Here is a 13,207-nt window from a genome sequence, read left to right on the forward strand (position 1 = left end):
CAACAAATACCTGGTCAAAGAAAAGTTTTGCATGCTCTCTCTTCTGACATTGTACCCCCTAATGGACGAGGAGGACTGGTTATGCTCCCTGGATCTGAAAGAGGCCTACACGCACATCCGGATTCATCCGGCCTCTTGCCAGTTCTTGAGATTTTGGGTAGGGAATCTCCATCTGCAGTACCGTGTTCTCCCCTTTGGCCTCACGTCTTCCCCGAGAGTGTTCACGAAGTGTCTGGTGGCAATTGCTGCAGCCCTGCGGATGCATGGTTTTCAGGTTTTCCCTTACCTCAACGACTGGCTCATCAAAGCGCCGTCTTGATTGGGGGTTATCTCAGTGACCCAACGGACTATTCTGTTCCTTCAACATCTGGGTTTCGAGATTAACTTCCCAAAATCCCAGTTATGTCCGTCCCAATCTCTCCAATTCATCGGAGTGGTGTTGGATACGCTTCACCTCCGCTCGTTCCTGACTTGGCCTCATCAGGAGACCCTCGCCTGCCTTTGCCGGAAGGTGTCTCTTCTATCGACCATCTCGGCCAAGAGCATGATGATCCTGCTAGGGCATATGGCCTCCACCGTTCATGTGACGCCTTTTGCCAGACTTCACCTTCGCGTTCTGCAGTGGACCCTGGCCTCGCAGTGGCGTCAGGACCGCGATCCGATCTCATGCCGATTGCGGTGACTCCTTCCTTGAAATGATCTCTCCGCTAGTGGATGCGCATTTCCAATCTTTTAATAATAATAATAATAATAACAGTTTATATACCGCAGTACCGTTAAGTTGTATGCGGGTTACAAAAGATTAGTGAAGTACAAGTTGAGTTGACGTACAAGTTGAGTTAACTTAAGGGGTGTGGGAACAATAGGGAGAAAGGGCAGGAACACCGTTAGAGAGGGGAAAGAGAGAAGTGGGTCAGCTGTCTAGGTATTTCAGGAATAGGTGAGTTTTGAGGCATTTCTTGAATACCTCATAAGTGGTGGGCAATAGGAGTTGTTGTAGGTCTTTACCCCATAGAGCTGCTTGATGTGAGAGAAGATGCTCATGGTGTTTTTTTAGTTTGCATCCTCTAACCGGGGGAGAAACGAAATGCAAGTGGGAGCTTCTCTTGTGTTTGTTGGCTGAGAAGGAGAAGAGGTCAGTGATGTATTTAGGGGTTAGACCGTAGAAAACTTTAAAACAGAGGCAGGCGAACTTAAACTTTACACGAGCTTCCATCGGCAGCCAGTGTAGCTGTTTGAAGTATGGCGTCACGTGATCGAACTTCTTTAGACTGAAGATTAGTCTGACCGCAGTGTTTTGCATTAGTTGTAGGCGTCGCATATTCTTTTGGGGGATTGCTAAGTATGTGATGTTACAATAGTCGAGTTGACTTAATACGAGGGATTGTACCAGGATTCTGAAGGCAGAGTTATCAAAGTATGCTTTAATGGATTTAAGTTTCCAGAGGGTGAGAAAACCCTTTTTGATTAGGGAGTCCACCTGGTCTTTCATGGTGAGGCATTGGTCCAGAGTTACACCCAGTATTTTAATGGTGGGCTGTATGGGGTAGTTATGTTTGTTGATGTCTAGTGGAGTTTTGGTGTCAAGAGGGCGTGGTGAAGCGACAAACAATTTTGTCTTCTCAGTATTGAGCTTGAGTTTGAAGTCTGTCATCCAATGCTCCATCACGTTTATGGCTTCTGATGCTTTTGGAATTGTTTCCGAGATGGAGTTGGCAAATGGGATAATGATCGTAAAGTCATCAGCATAACTGAATAATTTTATCCCCAGCTGGGTTAATTGAACGCTCAGTGAGGTCGTGTAGATATTGAAAAGCAGAGGGGATAGTGGGGACCCTTGCGGAACGCCGGATGGGTTGCTCCAGGTGTTGGAGAGATCATTGTTGAAGCGAACCTGATAGGTGCGGGATGAAAGGAAACCATGAAACCAGTTTAGCACTTCGCCTCTGATGCCAATAGCGTCTAGACACTGTAGCATTTTCGCATGGTCTACAAGGTCAAAGGCAGAGCTCATGTCGAATTGCATGATCAGGGCATTGAGGCCTTTGCTTAAAAGTAGGTGCAAGTAATCTAAGATGGCCGCAATTGCCGTTTCTGTGCTGAAAAGCGGTCTAAAGCCGGATTGAGTCTCATGAAGGAGTGAGAACTGGTCCAGATATTCCATTAATTGGGAGTGTACCAGCCCCTCCATGATCTTTACATTGAGTGGTATGGAAGCAATTGGTCTGTAGTTGGTAACTAGGGCTGACGATTCTTTGCTGTTTTATAGGATAGGGGTTATTATTATGTGGCCTTTGTTGGTGGGGAATTTTCCATTTTTCAGGTTATGGGCTAAGTAGTGCAGTAGAGATAGTTTAAATTCAAGTGGTGCCGCTTTCATGATTTCCGGGGCACATGAGTCCAGGAAGCAGTATGATTTGGAGTATTTGTTATATAATTTGGTATAGTTATTCCAATCTATGTTTTGAAAGGAATCCCAGAACATGTCTGCAGGGGTTTCTTTTCCTTGTGTGTTAGCTATATGGTGCTCACTAGGTTCTTTTATTGAGCAATTGTTTCTTAGTTTTTTAATTTTTGAGTCAAAGTGCAGGGCTAGGTCGTTCGCCGAGGGTAATTTAAAGTTGTGTGTGGGTAGAGTGTAGCGGGTGGTGTCGAATAAGTTAGTAACCAGATTGAACAGCTCTTTTGTATTAACTCCTCGTGAGCTGTTGCAGGATGAATTGATTTTGTTTGAGTAGAATGCTTTGCGTTTATCTTTTATCAGTTGTTTGTAGGTTTTTATATTGGCTCTCCAATTGTTACGGTCTGATAATTCTCCTGTTTTTTTCCATATTCTTTCTAGACGTCTGGCTAACTGTTTCATTTTTAGGAGATCGATGTCGAACCATTTGTTATATTTATTTGCATTACTTTTACTGGTATGTTTAGGTGCAATGTTATCTAAAATGCAGGTGCTGGTAGTGGTCCAGTGATCCCAGAAATCAACTTCTTCCTTTACCTCTGCTTGTAGTTTATATTGCGCCCAGTAGTTATCTGGGTTGATGTGGCCTCTCGTGAGATGTTCTTTTTTTATTTTTGGTCAAGTAATTTGTTTTCGTTGGAACCAGATTAGCTTGAAGTAGAAAGTGAAGTGGTCGGACCAGATGTCGTGGCACCAGGTGCCTCCTGGTAAGGAGATGGTGGGGTCTGGGATTTCCTTTGTGGACATGGCTACTACGTCTAGATGGTGGCCTTTTTCGTGAGTTTGTGCGGGGGGGGGAGGGAGGTTGTAGTTAAGTAGGGATAGGAAGTTTTTGAATTCTTTTGTGTCTGTGTTGTCCTCTTCATCGAGATGTATGTTTATGTCTCCTGCGATAATATTGTAGGAGGAACTAAGAGAGTTGTGTAGGACGAATTCACAAAAGTCCTCTTTGGCTTTTGACCAGCTTTTCGGTGGGACGTAGAATAGTATGCATGAGAGGGAATCTTCTAAGTGGATGTTACTGATTTTACAGGCTAGGATTTCTAGTTGGTTGGATGTTTTGGAGTCCATAAGTTCGAACTCGAATCCTTCTTTGAGAAGAATTGCTAATCCTCCTCCTTTTTTTCCCTCACGGTTTAGTGTAAGGATTTTGAAATTGTCGGGAAGGAGATCAGTAATTATTGGGTCATCTTCAGACAGTAGCCAAGTTTCGGTTAGAAAGAGGCAGGCTATTTGCTTGCTGATGATCCAATCTTTGATTAGAAAGGCCTTGTTCCTGACTGATCTAGTGTTAAGATAAGCACAGGGGATAGTAGCGGATGTGATGGGATTGGTATAGGTAATGGTTCTTATGGGTTTTACTACCCTTGCTCTTTTTTTGAGGGTGCGTTGATGTGTTCTTTTGTTTGAGATAATGCTAATGTTATATGTATTGTCTTCTTGTGGAATGGAGATGTGCGTGGTCGATAAAGCGGGGAAATAGGTAAATTGTAGTTGAGGGTAGAGAGTGTGAATCTCTTTGATGCTAATACTTAGCATGTAGAGTAGTAATATTAATAAGAGATTCATGGTTGGATTGTAGATGGGTTGGGGTGGAAAAGAAGATAAGTTAAATGGAAGTTGGTTTTGAGACGTCTCTGACCGTTTAGCGTCTAACAGCGTATGTGTCTAACAGTACATGCCACTAAGTTCTTCATGCATCTAACAGTACATGCCATTAACATTAACAGTACTTGTCATTAACAGTTTTCATGCGACTATCAGAACCTGTTCCTAGCGACACATGCGTCTAATAGTACATGTCGTTAATATTAACTGTGCATGAGCTTAACGGTTTTTCATGCGACTATCAGTACCTGCTCCCAACAATACATGCGTCTACCAGTACATGCTACTAAGTTCTTCATGCGTCTAGCAGTGCATGCCATTAACATTAACAGTACATGCCACTAACAGATTAACATGCAGTTTAACATGCCACTATCAGTATAAATTTTTTTTTTTTTTTAAAGCGACTAACAGTGCATGCCACTAGGAGTTTGTCAAGCGTCTAATGGTATCAGTGCTTCTGATGGTTGCACATGTTTCTAATACTTGTTGTAAGAGAAGGTCCGGTCTATGGGGCTGTTAGGCCGTCACACAAAGGGCGCTTCGCCTTCGCCGCGCGCCGAACGGCAGTGCGCCATAGGCGCTGCTGTTTTAAATCAGGAAGAACCCCGCTGGTTCAGGAGGGGCGGAGCGGTGCTCGCACGCCTCGGTGGAGCAGGCTCCCGACGTGCTTTTTTGGGCCCGCTGCTGCTCTAAATGAAGAAGAACCCCGCTGGCTCGGGGGGTTGGGGGGGGGCGGAGCGGTGCTCGCATGCCTCGGTGGAGCAGGCTCCCGACGTGCTTTTTTGGGCCCGCTGCTGCTCTAAATGAAGAAGAACCCCGCTGGCTCGGGGGGGGGGGGGGCGGAGCGGTGCTCGCACTCCTCGGTGGAGCAGGCTCCCGACGTCATCTTTTCAGAAGTTTTCTGTTTCACGCACCCCCTGATGACAGACTCGTCTGCCTACACTTGGGGGTCTCGCCTCAACGGCCTCCGGATGCAAGGGCCTTGGTCTAGCGAAGAGCGGCACTGTCACATCAGTCTGTTGGAGCTTCGAGCCATTTTCAACGCTCTCAAGGCCTTCCTTCATCTGCTTCGTGACCAGGTGGTCCTCGTGCGGACGGACAACCAGGTGGCCATGTATTATGTCAACAAGCAGGGGGGTTCGGGTTCCCTGTCTCTTTGCCAAGAAGCGCTGAGGATTTGGAATTGGGCGACCCGCCACAACATCTTTCTAAGAGCAATATACATTCAGGGCCAGCAGAACTGCTTGGCAGACAATCTGAGTCACCGTCTACAACCTCATGAACGGTCCCTCAGTTCGCTGACTCTACGTCAGGTGTTCGCCTGATGGGGGACCCCCCAAGTAGATCTGTTTGCATCCCCACTAAACCACAAGTTGTCTTGTTTCTGCTCAAGGATTTATTCTCCTCACTGGCTCGAGGCGGATGCATTCCTCCTGGACTGGAGGGATCTGTTTCTCTATGCATTCCCTCCATTTCCTCTGATTCTGAAGACTCTAGTCACGCTCAAGTCTGTTCACGCCATCATGATTCTAATAGCTCCTCGGTGGCTCAGTTAACCCTGGTTCTCCCTGCTGCTTCAACTCAGTGCCAGGGAGCCTCTACTTCTTCCGGTTTTTCCTTCTCTGCTTTCTCAGAGTCGCGGCTCGCTTCTTCATCCCAACCTGCAGGCCCTGCATTTGACAGCTTGGTATCTTAGCACCTGACAGCCTCATTCCAGTTCTTTCAATCTGTTCGGGATGTTCTTGAGGCGTCCAGGAAGCGCTCCACTAGACAGTGTTATTCTCAGAAGTGGACCAGATTTTTCTCTTGGTGTTCGACGCTGCGCCTGGAGCCGCGTTCTGGCTCCTTGTCTTCCATGTTGGACTATCTGTTGCACTTGTCTTGGGCTGGCCTCAAATCAATTTCTATTCTAGTCCACCTCAGTGCCATTGCTACCTTTCACCAGCCGCTTGAGTTGAAACCGCTCTCTTTTCATCCGGTGGTTTCCTGGTTTATGAAGGGTCTTTTCAATGTTCATCCTCCACTCAAACCTCCTCCGGTGGTTTGGGATCTTAATGTTGTGCTTGCTCAGTTGATAAAGCCTCCCTTTGAGCCAATTGATCAGGCTCATTTGAAGTATCTCATTTGGAAAGTGCTGTTTCTTATTGCTCTCACATCCGCTCGCAGGGTCAGTGAGCTGCAGGCTTTGGTTGCGGATCCTCCTTTCACCGTTTTTCATCTTGATAAGGTGGTCCTCCGTACTCATCCTAAATTCTTGCCTAAGGTGGTTTCTGATTTTCACCTCAACCAATCCATTGTTCTTCCTGTGTTTTTTCCTAAGCCCCATTCTCATCCTGTAAGAGGGCGTTGGCTTTCTACTTGCAACACACTCAGGCTCATTGGACTGACCCCCAACTTTTCATTTCTTTCGATCCGAATCGGTTGGGGCGTCCCGTGTCTAAATGCACCTTATCCAACTGGTTGGCTGCGTGTATCTCTTTCTGCTACGCTCAGGCTGGTCTCGCTCTGCCAGGTCAGGTCAAGGGGCACAAAGTCAGAGCAGTGGCGTCGTCGGTTGCTTTCCTCAGGTCCACTCCTATTGAGGAGATCTGCAAGGCCACCACTTGGTCCTCTGTTCATACCTTCACCTCTCACTACTGTCTGGATACCATTTCCAGATGAGACGGCTAGTTTGGCCAGTCTGTTTTGCGTAATCTGTTCTCCTAAATTGCCAACTCTCCCTCCATCCCCTTTTGGTTAGCTTGGAGGTCACCCACATGTAGAGAATATGTTGCCTGCTTGTCCTGGGATAAAGCACAGTTACTTACCGTAATAGGTGTATCCAGGGACAGCAGGCAGATATTCTCGCAACCCACCCACCTCCCCGGGTTGGCTTCTTTGCTAGCTACCTGAACTGAGGCCACGCTGAGGAGATGTGCCCCCTAGCTGAGCGGGAAGGCACACGCGCATGCGTGGTGCAGCACTAGCAAACTTAGATCTTCAAGCAAGTTTTCTTGCGAGAGTGTCTGATTGGGGCTCTGTAGATGACGTAACCCACATGTAGAGAATATCTGCCTGCTGTCCCTGGAAAACACCTGTTACGGTAAGTAACTGTGCTGTTTAGGGAAAAGATAGTAGCTTATTTTGTTCTATATGAGAACAGCTAATATTGAAGATAGACACACTCAAGTTAGCCTGTGGTAGTCTTGGAAACATCCATATTAGACCCAATTTGCCATATGTCATTCTGGGTAGGATGATTATACAATAAGGAAGTCCTCTTTTTCTTGGTTTGCATATTTTTCTTTGAACAAAGGGGAAGTATAACTGAGTTTTTATGTTTATTCCTGGAAACAGGCTCTGTAAGGATAAGTCCTGATCTGTTATCGTGGATTAAACAAGATGGAGAGACACATATCCAGGATCCCCAGGAGTCAGGAGAGAGAGATGTTAGACATTCAGACATGGGTGAGTAACAGATACTCTACAGAATGATATTGGCTATAGTAATAACTACAATACAGAGTAAGAGGAGGTATTTCAGTGTACTGGCGAGCAATAACTACTCTACAGTATAAGGTGATCTTAGAGTACAACAGAGTAATAGTAACTATAGAGAGTAAAACAAATGACTTATCTGTACGGAGAGCAGTATATGATGATGTCATCTGATGGAGCCCAGCATTGGAAAAAGTTTAGAAAGCCACAGATGTTTCTAGAGCTTTCATGAGCTACAGACCTTGAATCTCTAATTCTTCCCATTCTGTGTCTTCACGGTTGAGCACCTCAGTCCTGTCTCCTGCTCAACAGAGAAACGGCTCCCAAGGCAGGTGAGTGGGGCTGAACAGGCAGAATACATGTTCCAGTGCGAGATATTCTAGACATGTGGGTTGTATCCCAGTGGCTTTGCTCCACCTCTAAGAACATAAGTTTGTGCAGAATTCTCCAGTGACGCATAATTACCTGAAGTTGGCATAGAATTTAGTATCGGGCTGCACTCCTTCTCTGAATCACTACCGGCAACTTCGAGTAGCCTGTGTGTACTCTGCAGGCTTCCCTCTACCACAGTCCCATCTTCAATAATGTCACTTCCTCTCTCTTTGCCAGAACCATAGTAGAGGAAAACCTGCAGAGCTGGTGGGAGGCTGCTATTGAGTGGAATCTGCGTGGCTGTGATAGTGGACAATGGGGAGAAAGTGAGAGATGTTGGCTGGTGGGGGTGGATGAGAGATGCTGGCTGGGGAGAAAGATAGCATGAGATGCTGGCTGTGGGTGTTCAGGGGTAGAGAGAGAGATTTTGGCTTGAGAGGGGCTAAGGGAGGGAGGCTGGCTGAGGGGTGGAAAATCCTGCACAATAAGAGGCACAGAAACATAGCGAAGAGATCCTAGATGGGGACTGAGCATAGAGACAGGGACACTGAAGCAATGCTGGGCACAGAGAGGGACAGACATGGAGAATGCTTGATGGGGAAAGAACATTGAGACAGGGGCATAGAAGGACCTCTAGACACAGGGGCATTGCTTGAAAATGCGCGTAATTCCGCACGTTAAACCGCTAGCCGCTAACGCCTGCATTGAGCAGGCGTTAGTTTTTAGCCGGCCGTGGGGATTAGCGCGTGATGAAATGTCCAACGCACTAACCCTGCTAGCGCGACTTGATAAAAGGACCCCATAGAGCCTTTTACTGAGGTTTCTTGGGTAATTTATTGATAATCCCTTACCATCCCACTTTAAGATCTTAGAACCAGAAGTGTCTTAACCTGTCTCTGTCTTCAGCAAAATTGGATCCTCACTTTTATTCTTTAGCATTTTGGGGATTCTGATATTACAGTAGACATATACATAGCTATGGGATCAACCCTACTGGTTTCTGTATCGTCGTTTATGTCTTTTGTGTTTTTGATTATATTGGGTAAATTATTATTGTAAACTGTGCTGTTCGGTCCCTAATAGAAGGGCACTATATCAAGTATTTGCAAAACTGTTTATTAGTCAAAAGCGCAATCAAAAACCACCAGACAGAATAATACAGCAAAGACCAGATTTTCAAATTTTCAAAACCATAAAAAACCTCCCCCATCCCCCACCCAAAAGAAATAAAAATAAGTGAATAAAGAAAGAAAAATAAAGAAATAAAAGGCATGGAGCAGCAGAAGAGCAAATGTCACAATCAATACAAGAAAATAATTATTCAGTCAAATATTCAATACATGACTTTGAGCATAATGGGTCAAAGAGGCCCAGAAAGGCTCCCAAGTTGTAGGGATGGAATACAGTAAACACACACACGCAGTCTAAGAGTCGGGATGGAGGCGCTCCCTTTAGGATAGCTCCGAACCCTTTTATTGAGTTTCTTATGCTAATTACATCAAAGTAACTCCTTCGATTACATATCTAATGATTGGAGGATACAAAGTTCATGCCTTTACAGCGTGGATACCCTCAGACCCTGCACGTGTGCAAGGCTGGTCAGCTGATGTATTTATGCTTGTTTCTGCACGTAGGCAAGGGCCTGATTAACACGTGTACAGAGCCTGAGTCTTTGCACATATGCAATGCCTGTTAGCTGATGTCCTTTCCAAATAAGGACAGCTCAAATAAGATAAGAGTTAATATGTGACAGGGGTCTTATGACAAAAAAGTAGGGGGGAATGTCTCAGCATCCTGTCACAAGGTGCTAACATATTCCTTTGCTTAAGAATGGCTAAGTGGCATATAAGGGGGAGAGAGGGAATGAGCAATGATTCATACTTTTTTCACAAGGCCTCAGATCCTTACACAGGGCCTTAGATCAGTGCTTACCTTGCCTATTGTAGGGATGGAGATCTGATAAGTTCTGACCCAGGGCATCAGAACACAGGCAGGGTCAGCACACAAATGGTTCTGAACACAGGCCAGGTCGGCACACTGACCTAGGCCCTGTCTGCGGATCTAGGCCTGTGTGTGGATCTAAGCCTGTGTTTGGATCTGAGGCCCTGTTTCTCATTCCCTCTCCCTCCTGTCACGTATACATTGTAAGCAAGGACAAGGTTTGCACCTTGAGACAGAATGCTGAGGCATTCCCCCCTCCCCGACTCTTGCCACTTATTAACCTGACATAGGCTTGCCCTTATCTTATTCCTTATCTTGTTTAAGCATCCCTTATATGGGCAACAATCAGACTTTGCCTGAGCAAGGCTAATCAAGAGAGCTTAAGAAGCATGCATTATAACCTTTGGACTGTCACATGCCATAGTAAGATTTGAGACATATCAGAAATGTACACATTGGGAATCACTTTATTGTAACTGTTATTATGTATTCATATGTCACGTGAGATAGTAACTTTGAGAATCACATGAAATAGATAAACAAGGTATTGCCTTGGTCTTATCCTCATTGTAAATGCATTATGACATTATAACCCTTGTAGAGCATTAGTTAAGTAATTAATGGAACTATGATTCTCAATAAAAGGAGGGGAGACCATCCATTTAGGTCGCCTCATCCCACTCTGAGCATTGTGTGTGCAGCATCATTGCTACAGCCTGTGTGCTGACCTTGCCCTGGTTCAGAACTGCATCCCTTCATTTCCCCTTACTTTACTATTTTAAGGGCTTTACGGAGGTAAGGCAAATCTGCTCGGGATAATTTGCGATAGCGACCATAAAATGGGCTTATGAGCAAGTTAAACAAAGAAGGCAGGCATTGCACAAAACAACAGAGAGTAATCAAAAGACCTGTTGGAACCACTGGCCAGCTGGTAATCCAGAGTTCCAGACCGTAGAACATGCCACCACTCTGGTAAGTTATCTTGTTCTTATATAATGCTAACCCAGGTACACCAACTAAAGAAATTGCCAAAGAGACAATTTCAGCTTTTGAGAGCAGGTTAACATTGCTATCACACTGGTCAGTTAAGGCATAACTATCGGAGGGGATAGAGACAGAGCGTTTTTCAGCATTGGGTATAGTGTGTTAAATTAGCAGGAACATCCTGCAGGTAGGACAAGGTGAGCATTAATATATGAAATATTTGCAAAATGCGAACAGGTCCATAAAGCTAGTTCACTGTTAATGCAATTTCTAGTACAATTATCTACCCTAGCACGACATATGGGGGTATAAATGGTCATGGCATCCCAGGGTAATTTTCTGGCTACATTTTCCCCATGATGTAACCATGGTATATGATAATTCATCGTCAGTCATAAAATTGGTTGATTGGGAAATCTTTCCTATTCCCCTTGGCACTAACTTAACCATTTCCATATAATCAACCATTCCATCTCCAATCTTATGACAATATCAGACAACTTCAAAACATTCAGAAAAGAAATCAAAACCCTACTTTTCAAAAAATTCATTCAAATATCTTAACCCCCTCCTCTCTTACCTCCAGAAGATTCACCTACCTTCAGATAACCTTCCCCCAAATTACCCACCTTAACACCTTCCAATTAAACAAATACCATAAATAGATTGTAACCTACCCTCTCTAACTGCATTCCATATGTATTTTTCATACAGTTCTTCACTGTCAGTTTAATCTCCATCCTATAAGTTCACATAGAATTTTTCTTTTTTCAACCATCTTTATTTTCTCTTCTTTATTAATTTCCAGGTACTTTAGTTAGATTGTGAGCCTTCGGGACAGTAAGGGAATTTTTTTAAGTACCTTCTTACTTCTCATTTATAATCTTAATGTATATTTTCTTCAAACCACTTAGAACCTAACGGATGTAGCGGTATATAAGAAATAAATTACATTACATAATGCCTCTGGAAGGTTTAAAATCTGAAGTCTTGATAGTAATGTTTTATTTTTATATGCACATTTCAAATATAAAGACACACCCACAATTCACACACCTAATCAAACACATTCTCACACACCCAGTTTGGGGCCCCAAACACATCACACGCATATCTATCATATTCAATAATTACTAACAGGTTGTTTATATTATAATCAAAAATGTGAGTCCCTATATCTTCCTAAGCCAGACTGAGAGGTCTGGCATTAATTAGCGTTCCCTAGTAGATATGTGAAGCATATAAAAAAATCCCTAAAATGTCCCTAAAATAAGAGAACCTCAAGATTGCTTTCCCTATACCCAGAAGTGCCGGGCATAGTAACTTAGAATTAAATGCATTAAGATGAAGGAAACCCTAAAAAGCCCAAATATAAGCATAATATGTACAGTTAACTCATGTGAAGCTGATACAAACAATAAACACATACAAGTCAGATTTTGTCTTCTTTGAGTGTGGTGCAAGGGCCAAGTTCTCAAATTAAATTTAAATCGTTAAAAGAACTTGTGATAGGTCAGCAAATAATCAAAAATGTAAATCACTGCCACCTGTGGGACAGACCTATGACCTACGACGGGTGTTACAGTACATAAAAATATGGGATAAACAAATAGTTCTTTTCCGAGAACAATGCATGAGACCATAATAAAGAAAAATACAACAGCTAACAAAATATCATAATGGGCCGATTAGATTATGCAATAAAGCATAATTATAATTCAGAAGTACAATTCAAAGAAGGTAAAGTAAGGTATAATGGCAATAAATGTAGAGGATCCTCTGAAGATCTGCAGTGCTACTATAAATAGCTTGCATGGTGTGGGTGTATTTTTTGGCAGAAAGGTATTAAACCATAGTACAGGTTTGTTAAATAAAAAAAAAAACCACAACAGTTGCAGACCTAATGTGAAAATTATCAGTCTTTTTCAAGGTGAGAATGGAAGCTTTTAATGTGTCCCCAAGTCACAGGATCAGTCTTTAAATAACGCTTTCTTTTCCGGTCGTCTTGTTGTGGTATGGGAACTTGTGGTCTCTGTAAGATGGAATCAAATTCAGGAATAGGATTCTGCAATTGTTGATGCCAGGACATTCCCTTCTTCTTCTGTAGTTTCCAAGACTGGAACAGGCGGCTGCGCCGTGCCGGTCGCACGTGTCTGCTCGGCACCCAAACCGAACCTGTAGGAGTTAAGACAGCGGCATAACCCCTTCCCCAGGTTATTAAGGGAGCAGGTGCTTGCCAGACAGCATTAGGAGACAATACAGTACTCTGAAAAATAGTTCAAATGGTTAATAGTGAACAAAACAATGGATAAAGACATTTGAACCTGTCTCAAATTAGGAACAGCATATTTCACTGGTTTC

General features: G+C 43.9%; 1 protein-coding gene across 16 annotated transcripts in view; it reads left to right on the plus strand.

Moving 5' to 3' along the window:
- The window catches only part of LOC117355233 (zinc finger protein 271-like), a 906,970-nt gene that overhangs the window by 852,221 nt on the left and 41,542 nt on the right, over window positions 1-13,207 (plus strand). For 14 of the 16 annotated variants that reach the window (XM_033933505.1, XM_033933504.1, XM_033933501.1 and 11 more), the window contains one exon: window positions 7,409-7,519. The exons of the other annotated variants lie outside the window; for them this stretch is intronic. In XM_033933505.1, the coding sequence (XP_033789396.1) occupies window positions 7,409-7,519 (111 nt within the window). The remainder of the gene's footprint in view (window positions 1-7,408; window positions 7,520-13,207) is intronic. 16 annotated transcript variants of the gene reach the window in all.

The sequence above is a fragment of the Geotrypetes seraphini genome, chromosome 2, assembly GCF_902459505.1.
Source record: "Geotrypetes seraphini chromosome 2, aGeoSer1.1, whole genome shotgun sequence".
Lineage (NCBI taxonomy): Eukaryota > Metazoa > Chordata > Amphibia > Gymnophiona > Dermophiidae > Geotrypetes > Geotrypetes seraphini.